General features: G+C 34.3%; 1 protein-coding gene across 7 annotated transcripts in view; it reads right to left on the reverse strand.

Moving 5' to 3' along the window:
• Positions 1 to 2,606: 2,606 nt before the first annotated feature.
• The window catches only part of LOC126807687 (GTPase-activating protein skywalker), a 79,497-nt gene continuing 64,200 nt past the window's right edge, over positions 2,607 to 17,903 (reverse strand). For all 7 annotated transcript variants that reach the window (XM_056102413.1, XM_056102423.1, XM_056102432.1 and 4 more), the window contains 2 exons: positions 16,211 to 16,419; positions 2,607 to 7,874 (listed from right to left, as the gene is read on the reverse strand). In XM_056102413.1, coding sequence (XP_055958388.1) covers positions 7,739 to 7,874; positions 16,211 to 16,419 — 345 coding nt within the window. In that variant the 3' untranslated portion in view covers positions 2,607 to 7,738. The remainder of the gene's footprint in view (positions 7,875 to 16,210; positions 16,420 to 17,903) is intronic.

Below are 17,903 nucleotides of genomic sequence, written 5' to 3' on the forward strand. Positions count from 1 at the left end.
GGTAATTACATGTAGTATCAAAAACGTTTTTTCGGTATTTTCTAGAGTTTTTTCGTTATTTTTCGGTACTTTTCACTTTACCATTTCTGAACAAATAGGAGAACTTAAATTCTTAACAACTGGATATTTCATAAATGATTCTCACTCCGCTATAAATGGTGCAAAGGCATAGGAGATGAAATTAAAATGCCTCACTATTTTTGTCGGAATGTCTTGTGATGTATGAGATCCAGTATAATCCATTCCAGATACCCCATTGTATTTTTTATAGGGTGGTTGTGGAGAGTCGGATAAGCCATTTTTATTTTCTAAAGAATGTGTCATTTTTACTTTTAGCACTATCATTAGCATCGTTATCAACATTATTTTTGAGGGTTTTTTTCAAGTTCAGTGACCGCGAAAAACATATTACAAATTATATCAAACAGAAAATCGATCATTTTATGGGAATTCTGGCCACCATTTTGAAGATTCGCCATCTTGGATTTTTAAAACTCTTTGTTTTGGTTAATTTTAAGTTCAGTAACACTGAAAACCCTTTTCAATAAACCCTTTCAATTCATGTCATATCAAACAGTGAAATGATTATTATCTGACAAATTGGCCTTTTTAGCAAATTTTGGCCGTCATTTTGAATTTCAACCATCTTGGATTTGGGACACTTATATTAGATATTATTTTTTATGATCAATGTTTCTGATATCTAATAAATCGCTTTAGTTGACCAAATAGATAATTTGACTTGTTAGTAAACTTATGAAAAGACATCATAAAAAAAATCCCCCAAAAATACTGTTGTTTTCAGATTAGTCTTTAATTTTGAAACTAATAGTATTGATTAAACAACATGTATCATATACCAGCAGATGCAGAATTGTAATATGAACATTTTGAGCCACATTACATATCCATGGGTAAAACTGTTGAGGAGTTGTGGAGGTTTCCCCAATTCGCACTATTTCAAATAAAAAAACGGCGGCAATTTTTAAAGATGGCCACCAAACTGACGTTTGGCAAAGTGACCCGGAAGTCCATCAACCAATTTTGGACACTTTAGACCTAAGGCTAACTAAAAATCATGGTTAAATTTATTCATCAAATTGGTAACGAAAATCTGTCTGTCACATGGACTATATATAAAATACAACTATATATAAAACAATTTATATTCAATTTTTTAATTTTTGTTGTAATACCTAATCAATTGTGTTAAGTAAAATATGTGAACTGCCCAAATTAAACCTATTTAGTCCATTCTACACCTACACATTTTTTTTATTATTATTTTGTCATTTTTGAACCAGCTGATTTTAATTACTTCCAAATTGTCTTTTGGATTATATTTTCTTCGTTCATTACAAATGGTGCTAGAAACCATAAGAATGCACAACGTTGAGTACTGAGTTTAAAAAATGTTCTTCGAGTCTTAAATAGTTGATATTATATTCCCATTGTAAGATAACATCAATATTGATTGAAATGGACCAATACTGAATTTGAATTTGTATTTTTAATTTTGAATATTATGTATAATAATGCCCCCAAACCTTGCCATAGATGAATAATGAATTAGATGTTTAGCTGCTCTAAATAATTATGAACCGCTAGCTAGCTGATCTAACTTGAAACATTTCACTACATTCAGCTGTAGGACATAGACTATTTTACCTCCCTTTTAATAAGGTCATTCATATGTTAAAATAATTTTCTTGTAAATTTACTATGACCTAATTCTGCAATTGCAGCTTGATAGGCCTGAATACTGGAAGAAAGAGAGAGAGAGACAAATGGTGTTTGACCTCCACTCGACACAAACTAGGTCATTTCGAGACTAACATATGGTTCAAATTTATTTCCATAATTCGCTTGCGCGTAAGGGTCTTTAGCAGTGGGAGGAAACCGGAGGACCCGGAGAAAACCCACGAGGTTGGACAGGCGCCACGTACAACCGGGGAATCGAAACCACGCCAGTTGATTCAATGACAGACTATGATACAGCGCGCACGTGCTAACCATTTCAGCTATCCACCCCCCCCCCCACCCCCCTGGAAGAAAGAAGCATATTCAATGACCCAGGGATTTGACAGAGAATATAGTCCACTTGATACCCTGAAGGGCATTTCAGGTCTATTTGTTCAAAAAAGTGTCTTCACGAAAACCCCACCCGAACTGCTTGACATGAACCCATGACATGCACGGACAACAGGCATGATCTATATATGCATTACACCACCCAGCTGGAGTGATGACTTGGCAATCTTACCACTTGTAGCTGTCTCCAAGAAAAAATCCACTGTGTTCACCAGTCTCACACTTTACATTAGCCCAGATGGAGCAGGAAAGAAGGAATTGACATCTATTTGCCCAGACAGCAAGGCTACAGTCTGCTGTTTATTTCAAATTGCAACTGTCAAGGGTTCTTTTTTTCAATCCATCCAATTGACTAGACAAATGTCCTTGCCAAACTCTGTCCTGCATCACTGAGATGGGGATACCATGGCAGAAAAACCTGAGGAACTTTCTCAGCCAACACCGAGCTCGAAACAAGAACCTCCATTTTAAGGAGCCAGCATCTCACCCATACATTGGAACACCATAAGAAAACAGTATTTTCACTAGTTTATTTCATGTAAACAGTCAGCAATCTACGTGATTTATACTAAAATACAAATCTACTGTTTAAAACTACAGTATATATGATATCAGTGAACTGTAAAACATTACATTACTTCATGCACAATTTCATATCATAAATATCTTTGCATTTATTCTATCTATAATAATTAATCCTCTAAAAGCAACTGTTGCGACATAGTGGTAATAATTTCATGGTCTGATTTCCTGCTCTGTCATTTTATGTTAATGAACATGAATTATATTAGAACTATAGCATTAGTTATGTAAATTAGGGGTGGAATGTAAACATATGCATTATTAAAACCCTTAGGTTATGCCAAACAATAGTTCTGAGTTAATTTAGTCTTGTTTTTGGTTTTACTGACACAACTACATGTAGTCTTATGTGGAATTCATATAAACTTAAATATACTCAAACTAATCACTAGTGCTTAAAGATAGGTTCCTAGAAAAGTATTTATCGGGTGGTTATTTCAAATAAAAGTATGGCAATTTTGGTATATATGGAAAGTAGAAATATCCAATCTTACTAGAAAAATACTGGATTCCTTGAAAAACACTCATTGAGCGCATACAGGACAAAAATGTAAGGGTTTCCCTATTCGACAGCCCAACGATTAGGAGTGTCTGCACGTGTGACGTCAAAGGTTGCACGCTGAGATTGAGCGCTTGATGTACATGTTGATTAACTTTATGAAGAGTTAGACGTACAACACTTTCTGAGATAAAAATCACGGAAAAAGATGTGCGCAGTGGATAATCCGAGAATTTAATTAGGCTTCAATATTCGTAATAAATAGTCGGCAATTAAAGACATCATCTTGTGTATGCAATGAATTCTCCTCTGAGAGAGAGTTAAGTCACTGACTCTTTTGATCGATTTTTTTGTAGCCAGGTCATTCCCTGGCAATTGCAATATTTTGAGAAGGATTTGAAGCAAAATTATGATAAATTAATTAGTTTGAATATGTTTTTAGTCAAAATATATCATTAAATCACCCAGTTTGTACCCGGGAATGTATCTTAAAAGGATTAAATGACTTTTATTACCTAATAATACATTAATTAATTAGTATAAATTCTGTGACACTTCAGATGAAGTTCAATAATTCGCTTGCACGCAGGGGTTTTTAGCAGTGGGAGGAAACCCACAAGGTTGAACAGACGACAATACTCCTTGGCACATACAACCGGGGAAATGAATTATCTCATATCACAACATCGTGTTCTATAAAAAGAAACAATATGGATATGACTAAATAGAATTCAGCAGTTTTCGAAACGGAGAGAGTATCCTTCTTCAACGCTGTAAATCTTATATCCACTGTATACAACTATCAACTTGTTAAAGATGCATTATGTAATACCAAAATCTGCCTATGGCAGGTCTTTATTTTGGCTTCAAATGTTATGTAAATTATTAATTAGACATTTATTTACATGACACGCCTATAATCAACTCTCTAACCCATCGAATAGGTGTGATTTTCAATGGATTTAAACACGATCGGCAGTTAATAACAAGCGGTTGGCATACAAGATAAGCCCACATTTTGCAAGAGATGGACAGAGAATGAGCTAAAAACAAATGTGATTTTTATACGCCCACATTTTCATGTGGATGTATTATGCTGTCGCCCCTGTCCATTCGTCCACAATTTTTATTCAATTTTGACGAAACTTGAAATCTAGGTCTATCTCCCAAAGATCTCAGTTCCTTTCGAATTGGCATGTATCGGACCATAACTTCATGGATTAGGGCCCCTGATTGTACGAAAAATCAAGTTTGTAGCTTGTGGACACTCTAAGAGGTCACAATTTTGATCTGATTTAGATGAAACTTGAAATGCAAGGGGTATAACCCAAATATCTTGTTTCCTTTTGATATTTGCGCATATTGGATCGTAACTTCCTGAATTATGGTCCTTGATTGTACGAAAAATTGCATTTTTAGCTGGTGGGCCCTCTAGAGGTCACAATTTTTATCCGATTTAAAAAAACTTTGGCTGAGTTCGAATTTCGTGAAAATTGGACCAAAACTGTCGTCAACCTAATTTACATACTTTAGCGCAAGATACTTCGATTTTAGAGACTAGCGCCCCTACGTCTAAACTGTTGGATAAATCAAACATCGTAATATCCCAGAAGAAATGTAAGACTATTGGTCAATTGATACAAGTGAATACACTGAAAACACCTGAAGTGCCTGTAGTTGACAGTGATTTTTATAGAGGATGCAAACCATGTAATAGACCTAAATGTAAAGCATGTGCTACTGTTGAAACCACCAGTCATATTACCAGTATAGACACTTACAAAACGTCAGATGCTATAAAAGATGGTTTTGTGATACCCAGCCTTTGTTTTTAACCACTGATTAATGTAGCCGCATTTGTCACCAGACACTTTACTGTAACATATTTAGAGCTCTGGTTAATCCCGATTGATTTTGTTACGTCGTTATGTACTGGTTGTTGATCGGACTATTAACCAGTCATAATTTGGGACAGAAATTTGCACGTAGTATGGCAGTGTTTGAGTGGGATTAGGTCTAAGTAAACGAAACACTGCAAGGAGTATGTGATATAACATATACTATTTGCATAAGAGGAGCGGCCATTTTGTCGGGCATAGAAACGGATGATCAACAACAGCAGCAATGATAATCAAGACTATGTTATTCTTTAAACGGTTATAACTTCGCTCACAATAAAGTAATTTGACTGAAATTTTATATTCTCTTGTCGTTAGGGGTTTCATGTCAAAGTTTTAAATGACAGAAAAAAATGTATTGAAAATATTTTGTGAAAATATACATAATATGCTACCCAAATTTTTTTTATTTCATCAAAATAATCTAATTAGATCTAAAGTTATGGAATTTTAAAATCCGAGATCGATGTCAATAATGTAATCAAAATGCTCTATAGCAGTCAATGCATGCAATGGCACCAAAATAAGTGCTTTTCAGTCATATCCGAGTGACGACATAAGTGGTATTATCGCTAGTACCAGTTTTAAAACTGAAATCCGCGCGCTATGGACAGCTCTATGTTGAAATCCCCTGGAAACTAAGGTGCCGATCCAACAATGAAGTGGGTCGTAGCAATGGAAAATCCCCGGCCGCGTGACATCTCCTGTACATAAACGGTAATTTTGCTTACATTTCGACAATTTTTGAGCCTGAATTTTTGCAGATATTGAGATTGATATTAAACTATTACAATACAATTGCTAGTAATACATATAAATAAAATAGTAATTGAGAATCGTAGATTGAAGTGGGCTATATTTCAGCCGCTGGCTGTCAGATTTCATGTTAATGTCACATGACCTGAAACCCCTATTTTCATTATCTATTTTTAAACTATTATAGCAAGAACGGCCAGCTTTTTATCTAAATCTTACATAATGCATCCTTAATATATTATACATTTTATGTTTATACATTAGGAAAGATTGTCGACAAAACAAATCACATTTTGTATTAAATAAAATGTGATTGGGTTGCGATCAATTCAATATATGCAGCATTAGCTATTCGATACACACACAATTGTAATTTGATTTGACAACTAGAATATTTTGCACTACTCACAAATATCTATTACAAAACTCTATTTACATCTATCTACAGAAACATTCTATATTTACATTTGTCTACATATCTACAATATGATTATGTACAGTGCAATTTGAACATGATTACTGAGTAAGTTTATAACAACACAAATCACAACATTTTAACACCACCCTATCAACCATGACTACATGTTTATATGATAACAATTATTATTGTACACAAGCAATCATTTTCCTCATAATCTAAAAAGTTAATGTGTCATTATCCCCAAAAATTCCAAACTACATATACATGTGATCACTGAAAGTTAATACTGCTCCAACGAGAACATAATGTGGTATTTATGATTACTGCACTATAGACCAGTTGACATTATTCTACGTAATGACAACGAATGGAAAATTAAATTCCGTAGAAAGTAGTATTAAGGTTGCAGTGATAGCCACATCAATGATTGTAGTGGAAGTAGTCTTTAAATAAATGTGTAGTTATGGCACACCATACAACTATTTCTCAGTAAATTACTAAATAATGAAATATATAAATAATATAACACAGCACTTCAATTAATATTATCAACAGAACTTTAATTATAATTTATGGGCGAAAAATTACCTCAAAATCAAAACTTTATTGCATGGGGGTAAATTAGTTTAAACCTTATATCTTGTCCATTGACGATATTTAAAATATATTCAATGGAATTTAAAAATTGTACAAATTACAGTTATAAATTAGAATTTATAGAATAAAATAAACGTTATGACTATAATGCCATACTAGTGTTACAACCGGCAATTTGGCTTGAAGTCTAAATATTGGCACAGTATTATCTAGAACATGCACGTCTAATTAAAGTTACAGATTTCTAGCAACTGCATACATAACTATATGCTTTTGTTTATATGGAAACTGAGATTTATGTAATTCATGTTGCTATTAAAAGCAGAGCAAATATAAATTCCATATTAATCATGTTTGTCATTTAAACTCATAAACTTCATTTTAAATGAATGAATGAAATGTCCTAAATTTCTGAACAATTAATTTTAGATTAATGGAGCTAAACCACTTTGATATATTATAAATCATAGCAATTATTAAAATTCGTACAAAACTAACTTACAGAGACAAATAAGATTTGATTATGTCATATTTTGGTTTTCTTAGATGCATTCTAGACTACTATACTTTTCTACAAATTGTAATTTTAAATTCTCTAACAAACTGTATGTTTAAATTCTCTATAAGGTCTGACAATAAAGTTTATACAATTTCTACAGACTATCAATTCTTGGTCTTCCAAAAGCACTTCTGTAAAACTATCAACCCAATGACCAGTATAACATTAATGAATGGTTTTTGTGGAGCTTACAAACGGCCATTGATTTTCAGAGACTGTCCCCATTATCAATGAAAGAGTACTCTTTAATCATATCAGCTCGAGTATCCAAAATAATTTACACATAACACTGTCAGCAAGCAACAAGAACTAATGTCATTGAGCATTTCTTTTCTTTACTCAAAACCATAGACCTCAACTACCTGACAGGTAAAGTCCTTATATGAACACAGAGGTTCATTTTGAAATGTATCACATTTTTCTGATCTACAATGTACTAAATTTTCATCCAGTTGAATAGCTTCACCATTTCTGTAAAAGACAAATTAATTATATCAGAAGGCAATGGCATATAATTTTATTATAATAATCATTCTAAATCACAAGTCTTTTTATTTACAGCGGCTGCCAGGCAGGATACGCCCACATTTTGCAAGAGATGGATAGAGAACAAGCTAAACAAAAAGCGATTTTTCGTAACATCAAGGGCCATAATTCAGGAAGATAAGATCTTTCGGTTATAAACATGTATTTCAAGTTTCATTAAAATCGGATCAAAATGGTGACGTCTAGAGGGTCCACAACCTTGATATACCTGGGCCCTGTTTCACAAAAACTTAAATCTTCTTAAAATCGCCTTAAAACTAAAATTCCATCGTAACTTAAGATAGATGCGTTTCACTAAAATAATATTGTAAGTTAAAATTTTATCTTAACTTAAAATAGTGGTGTTTCACAAAACTAAAATCAATATTAACTTACAGCTGTCACCCTCTCCTAACTTAATTAAAATCCCGACATTAACAAACATTAATTAGAGCTATGTTGTTAGATCTATTGCAACACATAGATATATTTGGAATAATGATAATATTGCCAATGGCCCGGGTCATATAATTTTACCATACTATCATTCACAAAAATAATTCTCATTCAATTTCTTTTTATTGCATGGGAAATATAGCTGCGGCCCACCCGTTTATTTTATTGTAAGGTAATATAAGCAATTAGATGACGCCCCAAATTAAAACCTCAAAACCCCAGTAAACGAAACTAGGTAGAGAGAGAGTTTAATATCCACTCCACACAAACTAGGTCATTTTGGGACTAACACATGGTTCAATTTTAACATACACAAACTAGGTCATTTTGGAACAAACGTAGCGTTCAATTTTATTTCAATAATTCGCTTGCGCGTAGGGGTCTTTAGTATAAGGGTGTGACGATTAGTCGGAGTCGGTTCGGTTTTACCTACAAACCGGTTCAAGTTTCGGGAAATCGATAGTCGTCTAAAAAATACAGCATGATATAAACCAGTCGCCCGAATATTATAACATGTTTTTTTTAAAAAGATACATGTATTAACGATCGACAATTATGGGGGCGAATAAGCAATATCATTGATAAATGGTCGACAATAATAATGAGACAGTATATACTATATAAATATTCCGTAATCGGTCGTGGATATTCTCGCGATTACAAGCGAGTGTGTTTTTGCATACCTAATTAAGTTATTTTAAGAATATGTTATTTGATTGGTCGGTCGCTAAGGTCAATGGTTGAAGTGCCCAATCAGAAACAAGCAATCCTCCAGGTTAGGTCAATAGGCATGCGCACTGAGCTGATGCCCAGATACGCTTTCTCGTCGGTTTATCACTAATATTATTGATCAATACGTCATTGTTTGAAGTTTTTTATATGTTGTATTTATTACTTTTATTAAAAAGGTTAAACAGGAGATTTGAACAAACTACATAGTACAAACAAAACCAAATTTTTTAATGTACTGGACACATAAAACATAGAACTGTATGTATGTCGCCATTACAGTTTTAAGCTCCGTATATAAAGGCCAGTATATTAGCGTGTATTGTAGACTATGGAGCTAATATTTTTCAGTTAGTTTTCATTACCGACTAAACCGAATCGGTTCGATTTTTAGCCGCCGACTAACCGGTTCAAGTTTTGCTTAGTCGTCACATCCTTACTTTAGTAGTGGGAGGAAACCGGAGGACCCGGAGAAAACCCACGAGGTTGGACAGGCGACCCTACTTCCTGTCACGTACAACCGGGGAATTGAAACTCCACCAGTTCTATAATACTAGACACGCCATATGCAAAGTATTTATGGTTTAGGGGTTATGATGATTTATATAGGAGTCAAGGGTATTTTATATTGGGGGAATAAATCATTTAATTTAGTAAGATGGATAGGCGTTATCCAATAAGGAGTGTGGCACTTTGGCATTTTCAAAGTATTATTGAAAGGGTTCATGGGACTGACATTTCAAATCTAGGCATCGGAACATTAGCTATTTCGTGTATTAGTACAAAAGTTGTTAAGCACCTGTTTTATGGAATAATCTACCATTTAGTTTAAGATGTTGTACATCTCTATATTCTTTTAAAAAAAACAACTTAAAACACATTTATTTAATCAGGCGTTTAACTGACTCTGTATACAATTACAATCGTTAACATGTCCATAATCTTCTTGTTTATTTATGATTACATTGTCATTTTGTAAAGTGCCCCTGAACATGCTATATGAAAGGATGCACTATAAATATGCTGTAATAATAATAATAACTAGATCTGCTACTGTCCCATGCAGATATGAAAGCTCTCATATTCATCGTCACGTGACATGGATTATATCAAGTATCTTAAAAGAAAAAAGAACAAGAAAAAATAATTATCAAAATCGGTGAAAAACTCGCAAAGTTACATGTCTAAAAAAAGTGAGAAACATTGCACCCGGGCAAAAAAATAATCTGAAAATTAAGGGGAAATAACTGAGACTTGGATTGCTGTAATCGAAATGACTTACCGTTCCAGAAGTTTCAGAAAAATGGATCAAGCCGTTTAAAAACGGGACGGATGAGAAAATGAAATAAAAATGGCGGGAAAGAACTAAAAAAGGAAGGAAAATATCGAAAAAATAAATGAGATAACTTTGAAAGGAACTAATATTTTTTGAATCAGATTGACCTCAGCTGTTCGAATATTTAGGTTAAATTTGTAAATTTTGAAAATTAGAGACATAAATTGTCCTGTAAACAACTTTGTCGGCACATAAAAGGTCAAAGGCAAAATTCGAAATTTTGAAATTTTCAAACACCAAAAATTCGACCTTGATCCCGGGCTATCCTGAAATGTATTAATTTCAGAAATAAGAGACGCATTGAACATATTACGGCCTATTGTGTTTATTTTCACGTCCCTTCAAGTGGATTTTTCACTGTTCTTCAAATTCAATTCCAAATGGAGACCATCAGTTGACCGAAATCAAAATTCTGTTCTGATGTTTTTTAGGCATTCCTTCAAGGATTCAGAAAATGTAACTCCCATGTCTGTAAGTATAATATCGCAAAAGCCTTAGGGACTTTTCACGTTTCAAGATGGTGGCACTTCCAGTTGTATCGATAGACTTCATATTTTGTGTACGCATCAGGAATTCCTCATCAAGTACAGAAAAAAAATTTCAAGGCAATCCTGACCTATATTTATTCAATTTTTTTTTTTAAAATTTGATCCTTAATTTTCTATGGGGAGATAAGTTAGGACATATCTAATGGTATCAATGAAGTTGGGTCAATGTGATCTATATACATTCCAAATTTCATGAAAATATTACCAATATTAAAGAAGTTGTTAGTTGAGGGACTACAAGCTAAAAACAAGATTTTTCGTAGAAGTTAAGATCTGATATCCGCAAATATCGAAAGGAACCAAGGTCTTTGTGATATAAGCATAAATTTAAGGTTGCATCAAAATCGGAAAAAAATTGTGGCCTCTAGTGGATCTACAACCTTGATATACCACATATATACACCATTTGTGTTATACGAAGAGCGGCCATTTCGTCCGTCAGTTTTGGTCCGATTTTCACGAAATTCGAACTCAACCATACTAATTGTGACCTCTAGAGGGATCACAAGTTAAAAACGCGATTTTTCGAACAGTCAAGAGCCATAATTCAGGAAGTCACGATCCGATTTTGCGCAAATATCGAAAGGAACCAAGATCTTTGGGTTATAAACGTATTTATGTCTGATTTGACAGTTGACACACTCTCAGAATCAGACATTTTGGGCTATATCATAACCACTTTGACCCAAATGATTGGTCTTATTAAATTCCGCTGTTGCATAAATGCCTACAAGTTAAAACCGCTCAAGATGGCGGCAGTGTAGTTCAGGAGATGTTCTCTTGAACCTTTTTTTGGTAATTTCTTGTGATTCCTTGGACAAAAAATGGATTAAAAATGGACCTCATATTATCAGAACTGTTTTTTGTGTAAGTTTTTGTGATAATTGGATAGACCAAAATATTTTTCATCAATCTGATAAGGCTCAATGAAGTGTGAAGGGCTACCAAATGGGCCATGTCCACTCAACCGTAGAGGTACAGATGTAACATTTTCACAAGGTGATATGTTTCTATTTAAACAGTGCTCAGATCAGAGATTTGGTGTAACAAATAGAAGGTCGACTAATAATAGAAAACATGATGTTATTAGAGGTTCTGAAATTACTTCAGCAGAGAAATCGTACAAGTTTAGTCGCGACTCCTCTGTAGATAGAGGACGTACTGAACTTAAAGTTTTCATGTTAGAAAGGATGTCCCTGACACGATCAAGGAACCAGACGTAAAATTATTACCGGCAGTTCGAATACAACAGGTGCGAGTTTCAAAAGTGCCCCATAATTCCATAAAGATCTCTTTATATACAATGTTGATAGAGATACGACCCGAGTCAATTTCAGAGCATGTTAAAAAAACCAAAAGTTTAATGTAATAGATGTGAACTGCATCTCCAACCTGAATTCCAGATTTAACTCTTTTAAACTCAGCGTTCCTGTCTATGAATTCCAAGGTCTGTTTGACAACAAAGTCTGGCCTAGTGGTGTGTGTGTCCAAAAATTTGTCCCTCCTAAGGAAGAGGTTCGCTCAGCTGATCATTAAAGTATGCCTAAGTTTTCCTGTGCAACCTACAACTCCAATAGTCATGGGGTAGGTCGTCTAGAATATATTAATTCCCTGTGTCAAAATCGAAATTAAATGTTAATGCCCAAGGGGTGTCTGGAATGCCGGACGAGTGTCTCTGGAAGGCCGTACAGTGGATGCACCATTTTACGTAAAACTTCCCTCATCTGCGAAGTATTTCCAGTGCAATTATCTTCGAAACGTGTATGTGCGGTTTCCTTAAAATGGGACAATCTGTGTGTCTTGCTCTGTAGTGTCTACATGCCATGTGATGGTACTTGTGGCTATGCATATCAAGACACTCTAACTGACCTTAACTACCTATTCTGTGCAGAAAAAGTTGATTTTATTTTAGTTGGTGATGACCTAAACATTGACCTACATATAGAGTAAACTCTGTCAATCTGCAGCATATTAAGCGTTTTGTAGATCTGAATAATCTCAAATACGGTATAGATTTTAAACACAATGAGTGTGATTCTTCATATGAAAGCAAGATCAATGGCGAAAGATCGTTGATTGATCATTTCCTGATGACTGACAATCTGTTTTGCAACATAACTGAACACAAATCTCGAAATCAGGGTGACAATCTTTCAGATCATATCCCCATTGTTTTTCAATTAAGTATATCTGTAAATTATTACCAACCACCTGTACCATCTGTCAAACAAAATATCTTAAAATGGTCAGAAGCCTCTGATAAGAATATATCTGATTACAAAGCAAAATTAAGACAAAAATTAAAGACAAATCAATGTACCATGCAAAGCTTTGTATTGTAATAATTATTACTGTACAGATCATGATGACATTGAAATTTATTTTGATAAATTACTTTTTCTCAGTATCGATAGTGCTGAGTCCACTATACCACATAGATACGCTAAAGCCCCCCCCCCCCCAAGCAATTCCTGGTTGGAATGACCATGTTAGGTCGTCTAGGGAAACTGCTATCTTATAGCATACCATATGGAAAGATAATGGTTAACCATGTGATGGGGAGCTAGCAAGTATCAGAAACCGAACAAGGGCAAAGTACCACTATGCTCTACTTTGCCCTAAGATCCACCATGACAAATAAAGACACAATAAGTGCTAATAATAACAAAAATAGAGACTTTTGGACTGAAATTAAAAAGATTAAAGGCAGAAAATCTTGTATCAGTAAGAACATTGATGGTAAAATTGGTCCTAAAGAAATAAGTTCTGTATTTTTATACGCCCAAGTCGCCCCTGTCCGTCCACAATTGTTTGTGAACAGTCTATGGGTCACAATTTTTATTCAATTTCAATGAAACTTGAAATATAGGTTTATCACACTAAGATCTTGGTTCCTTTCGATATTGGCATGTATCGGACTGTAACTTCATGGATTATGGTCCCTGATTGTACAAAAAATCATGTTTTTAGCTTGTGAACACTGTAGAGGTCACAATTTTCATCCGATTTGGTTTAAACTGGAAATGTATGTTTATAACGCACAGATCTCGGTTCCTTTCAATATTCGAAGCATATCGGACCATAACTTCCTGAATTATGGCCCCTGATTGTACGAAAAATCGTGTTTTTAGCTTGTGGACACAGTAGAGGTCACAATTTTTATCTGATTTAAAAAAAAGTTACAATATATCACCGTTACATCCTAAGGATGGTTGAGTTCAAATTTCGTAAAAATCGTGACGGTCAAAATGGCCGCCCCTCGTGTCAAAATATGGTATATCAAGGTTGTGGACCCTTGATATACCATATTTTTACGCTATTTGAGAACAAAGGGCGGCCATTTTGTCTGTCAGTTTTGGCCGATTTTCACAAAATTCGAACTCAGCCATCCTCAGGGTTTAACGGTGGTATAATAATACGTTTTTTTTTAAATCAGATAAAAATTATGACCTCTATAGGGTCCAAGAGCTAAAAATGCGATTTTTCGTACAATCAGGGGCCATAATTCATGAAGTTACGGTCCGATATGTGCGAATATCAAAAGGAACCAAGATCTTTGGGTTATAAACTTACATTTCAAATTTTAACAAAATCACATAAATGAAATGAAATGAAATGGGGTTTAACTTCCTACTGTTCTGCTCCTATACTGGGCTAATGAAGACGGGCATATGCCATACAGTGTTCTATGAGGGAAATTTTGCCCGGGCAGCGGCACTATCGCCTACTCTTATATCGAATTCCAACTGCCAAGGGATCTTTTACGTGCATTCCAATGTATACACGGGACCACGTTTTTTTGTCTCATCCGAAGGACTAGACAGCTGTCCTTGTCAGGCCACAAAATCAGATAAAGATAGGTTGCCAGGCAACAAAACATACGCCCACAGCAGCTAAATCGTCCGAGCGGTCAACAAGGGTTGTCGCATATTTATTCTTTTGTAAGTAATCACGTTCAATATTTTTATTACTTTCACAAAAATAATGCATCCTTTTTTAAGGGAGAAAATTCTTATCGTACCGTTTTTTAGTACGATTTTTTATTCTAAAAAATATTTAAAAAATCGGAATGTAGCCATATTGAGAGTTGAAAGTATTACTATATCATCGGTAGACCTGGGTAAAATATCGATAGTATTGATAAGATTTGCCAAAAAGCACTATCGAGTACCGGTATCGTTCTCTTCGTCTATTTTTCGTACGTGCGTAGGAGTCGACTCGATGTTTTCTGTGTCTTAATCCTTCGTATATATAATAATACAATAGCCTACATCGGTCACTTTATATTTACTTCAAAGTCTCAATCTCAATGTAGCTTTTTAAAAAAAATGTTAAAATAAATTCACCCACATTTAAACAATACTTTAGTTTGAAACAATAATCGCCATATCATGGAAGTTATTAACAGAAGTTATTGAAATTAAATAGGCTTCTTCATCTTACTAATGCAAACAAAATATCAATTTCAAAACATTCAGATGATAAATGTAGTCATTAGAGTGTTCACAAGAAATTGTGGATGGACGGGAGCAACGGCAATATACGACCACATTTCCATGTGGGCGTATAAAAATTGTGACCTCTATAACTATAAGGTCCACAAGCTAAAAACGCGATTTATCGTACAATCAGGGGCCATAATACATGAACTTGTAGTCCGAGATCTTAGGGAGATAAACCAATATTTTAAGTTTCGTTAAAATCGGATAAAAATTGTGACCTGTAGAGTGTCCACAAACAATTGTGGACGGACAGGGGCGACGGCCATATAAAAATGTCATTTTCCAACATTGTTTTCAAATATGGCAAACCTGTTAACCCCTAGAGTTGCATCTTCAAGAGACCATTGTCAGGAGATAGGGAGATCATTTTTCAAAATAGGAGATTTAACTAAGTCCTAAAAGTAAAACTAGAAGGTATATACAGTTGACTTGATTTTAATCTATACTGTTATCTCTTTTAAATATTTTGATCAAGCAATTTTGAAATATAATGCAATCTATACATTTAAAAATTCAAAGAAAGTTGGTTGCAGTGTGTCTTAAACAAAAATATTCAAATGTTCTGTTTAGAAAAAACAAGTCATAAGTCTTTGCTATTGTTATTCAAGTACTGATATTGTGATATATTGAATAATAAGTGGTAGTGAGTGATTAAATTAGCAGTTTTCATAAAAAAAAAAAACCCAAATAGGAACAAACTATACAACTTACCCTCCTCCAATAGTCATAACAGAGTTATCTCCTGCCAGGAACATATTTGCAGTTTTGGGGATTCCTTCTTGTATGATGCCAACCCAATCATATTTCCTTTTACAAGGTTGCAATGAGAAAAGGAATGTTTCTCCGGTTCCAAAATAAGATAAATTCTTGTTGCTTGACTTTCTTTCTTCCCACGGTGCTGAACAAAATGCTCCAAATATCTGGAAAAAAGAAGAGTGAGAGTGAGAAAGGGGGTTTAACGTCCACTCGACACAAACTAGGTCATTTCGGGACTAACATATGGTTTAATTTTATTTCAATAATTCGTTTGCGCGTAGGGGTCTTTAGCAGTGGGAGGAGACCAGAGGACCCAGAGAAAACCCACGAGGTTGGTGGAAAAAAAGAAACACATACTGATGATTACACACTTCACATAATAATAGAATAATAGACAAGATGCTGAAACTTTCCATGACATTTAAAAGTTACCAAGCTAAACAAAAAGAGATTTTTCGTATAATCAAGGGCCATAATTCAGGAAGTTGTAACCAGATATGCGAGAATATCGACAGAGACCGAGATCTTTGGGTTATAAAGATATATTTCAATTTTCATCAAAATCGGATCAAAATTGTGACTCCTAGAGGGTCCACAACCGTGATATACCATATATGTACACTATTTGCATACGAGGAGCAGCCATTTTGTACAGCAGTTTTGATCCGATTTTCACAAAATTGGAACTCAACCATCATTAGGGTAAAACGGTGATATATTCAAACATTTTTTAAATCGGATAAAAATTGTGACCTCTAGAGGGGCCACATGCTAAAAATGTGATTTTTCGTACAATCAAGGGCCATAATTCAGGAAGTTATGAGCAAATATCGAAAGGAACCAAGATCCTTGGGTTATAAACATGTATTTTAAGTTTCATCAAAAACAGATCAAAATTGAGGCCTCCATAGGCTCCACAACCTTGATATACCATATAATTACACAATTTGTGTACAAGGGGTGGCCATTTTGTCCGGCAGTTTTGGTCCGATTTTCAGAAAATTCGAACTCGGCCATCATTAGGGTGATATATTCAAATGTTTTTTTTTTAAATCGGATAAAAATTGTTACCTATAGAAGGACCACAAGCTAAAAACGTGATCGTTCGTACAATCAGGGGCCATAATCCATGAAGTTAAGGTCCGATTTATGCCAATAAGTTTCGTCAAAATTGAATAAAAATCCTATATTTTAAGTTTCGTCAAAATTGAATAAAAATTGTGACCTGTAGAGTGTCCACAAACAAATTGTGGACCAACGAACCGACAAAGGGACAGGGGCTACAACAATATACGTCCACATGAAAATGTTGGCGTATAAAAACCATAATCCTTCCAAGAGTTACTAGTCTTGATGATTCACCTTCATAGTCCTATACATCATCTTTAAAAATTAACTTGTCTATATTATGTGATTTCAAGTTGTACATATTAATATATCTGTGATAGGGTTGTCCAACCACTATTCATTGGCACAGGAAGGGTTTTTTTATAAACTGGTAAATCATTATTCTTTTAAAAAGTTATTTTGACAAAAAATCTTTCTTTTTAAGTATCATTATCATTAGTTCATTTGTAATCAACAACCGCTTGATTATCAACGGGAATATAACACTCACTTTGAGACATTGTTTTGGAGTGATCTTGGT

Source organism: Patella vulgata, chromosome 1 (assembly GCF_932274485.2).
Source record: "Patella vulgata chromosome 1, xgPatVulg1.2, whole genome shotgun sequence".
NCBI lineage: Eukaryota > Metazoa > Mollusca > Gastropoda > Patellidae > Patella > Patella vulgata.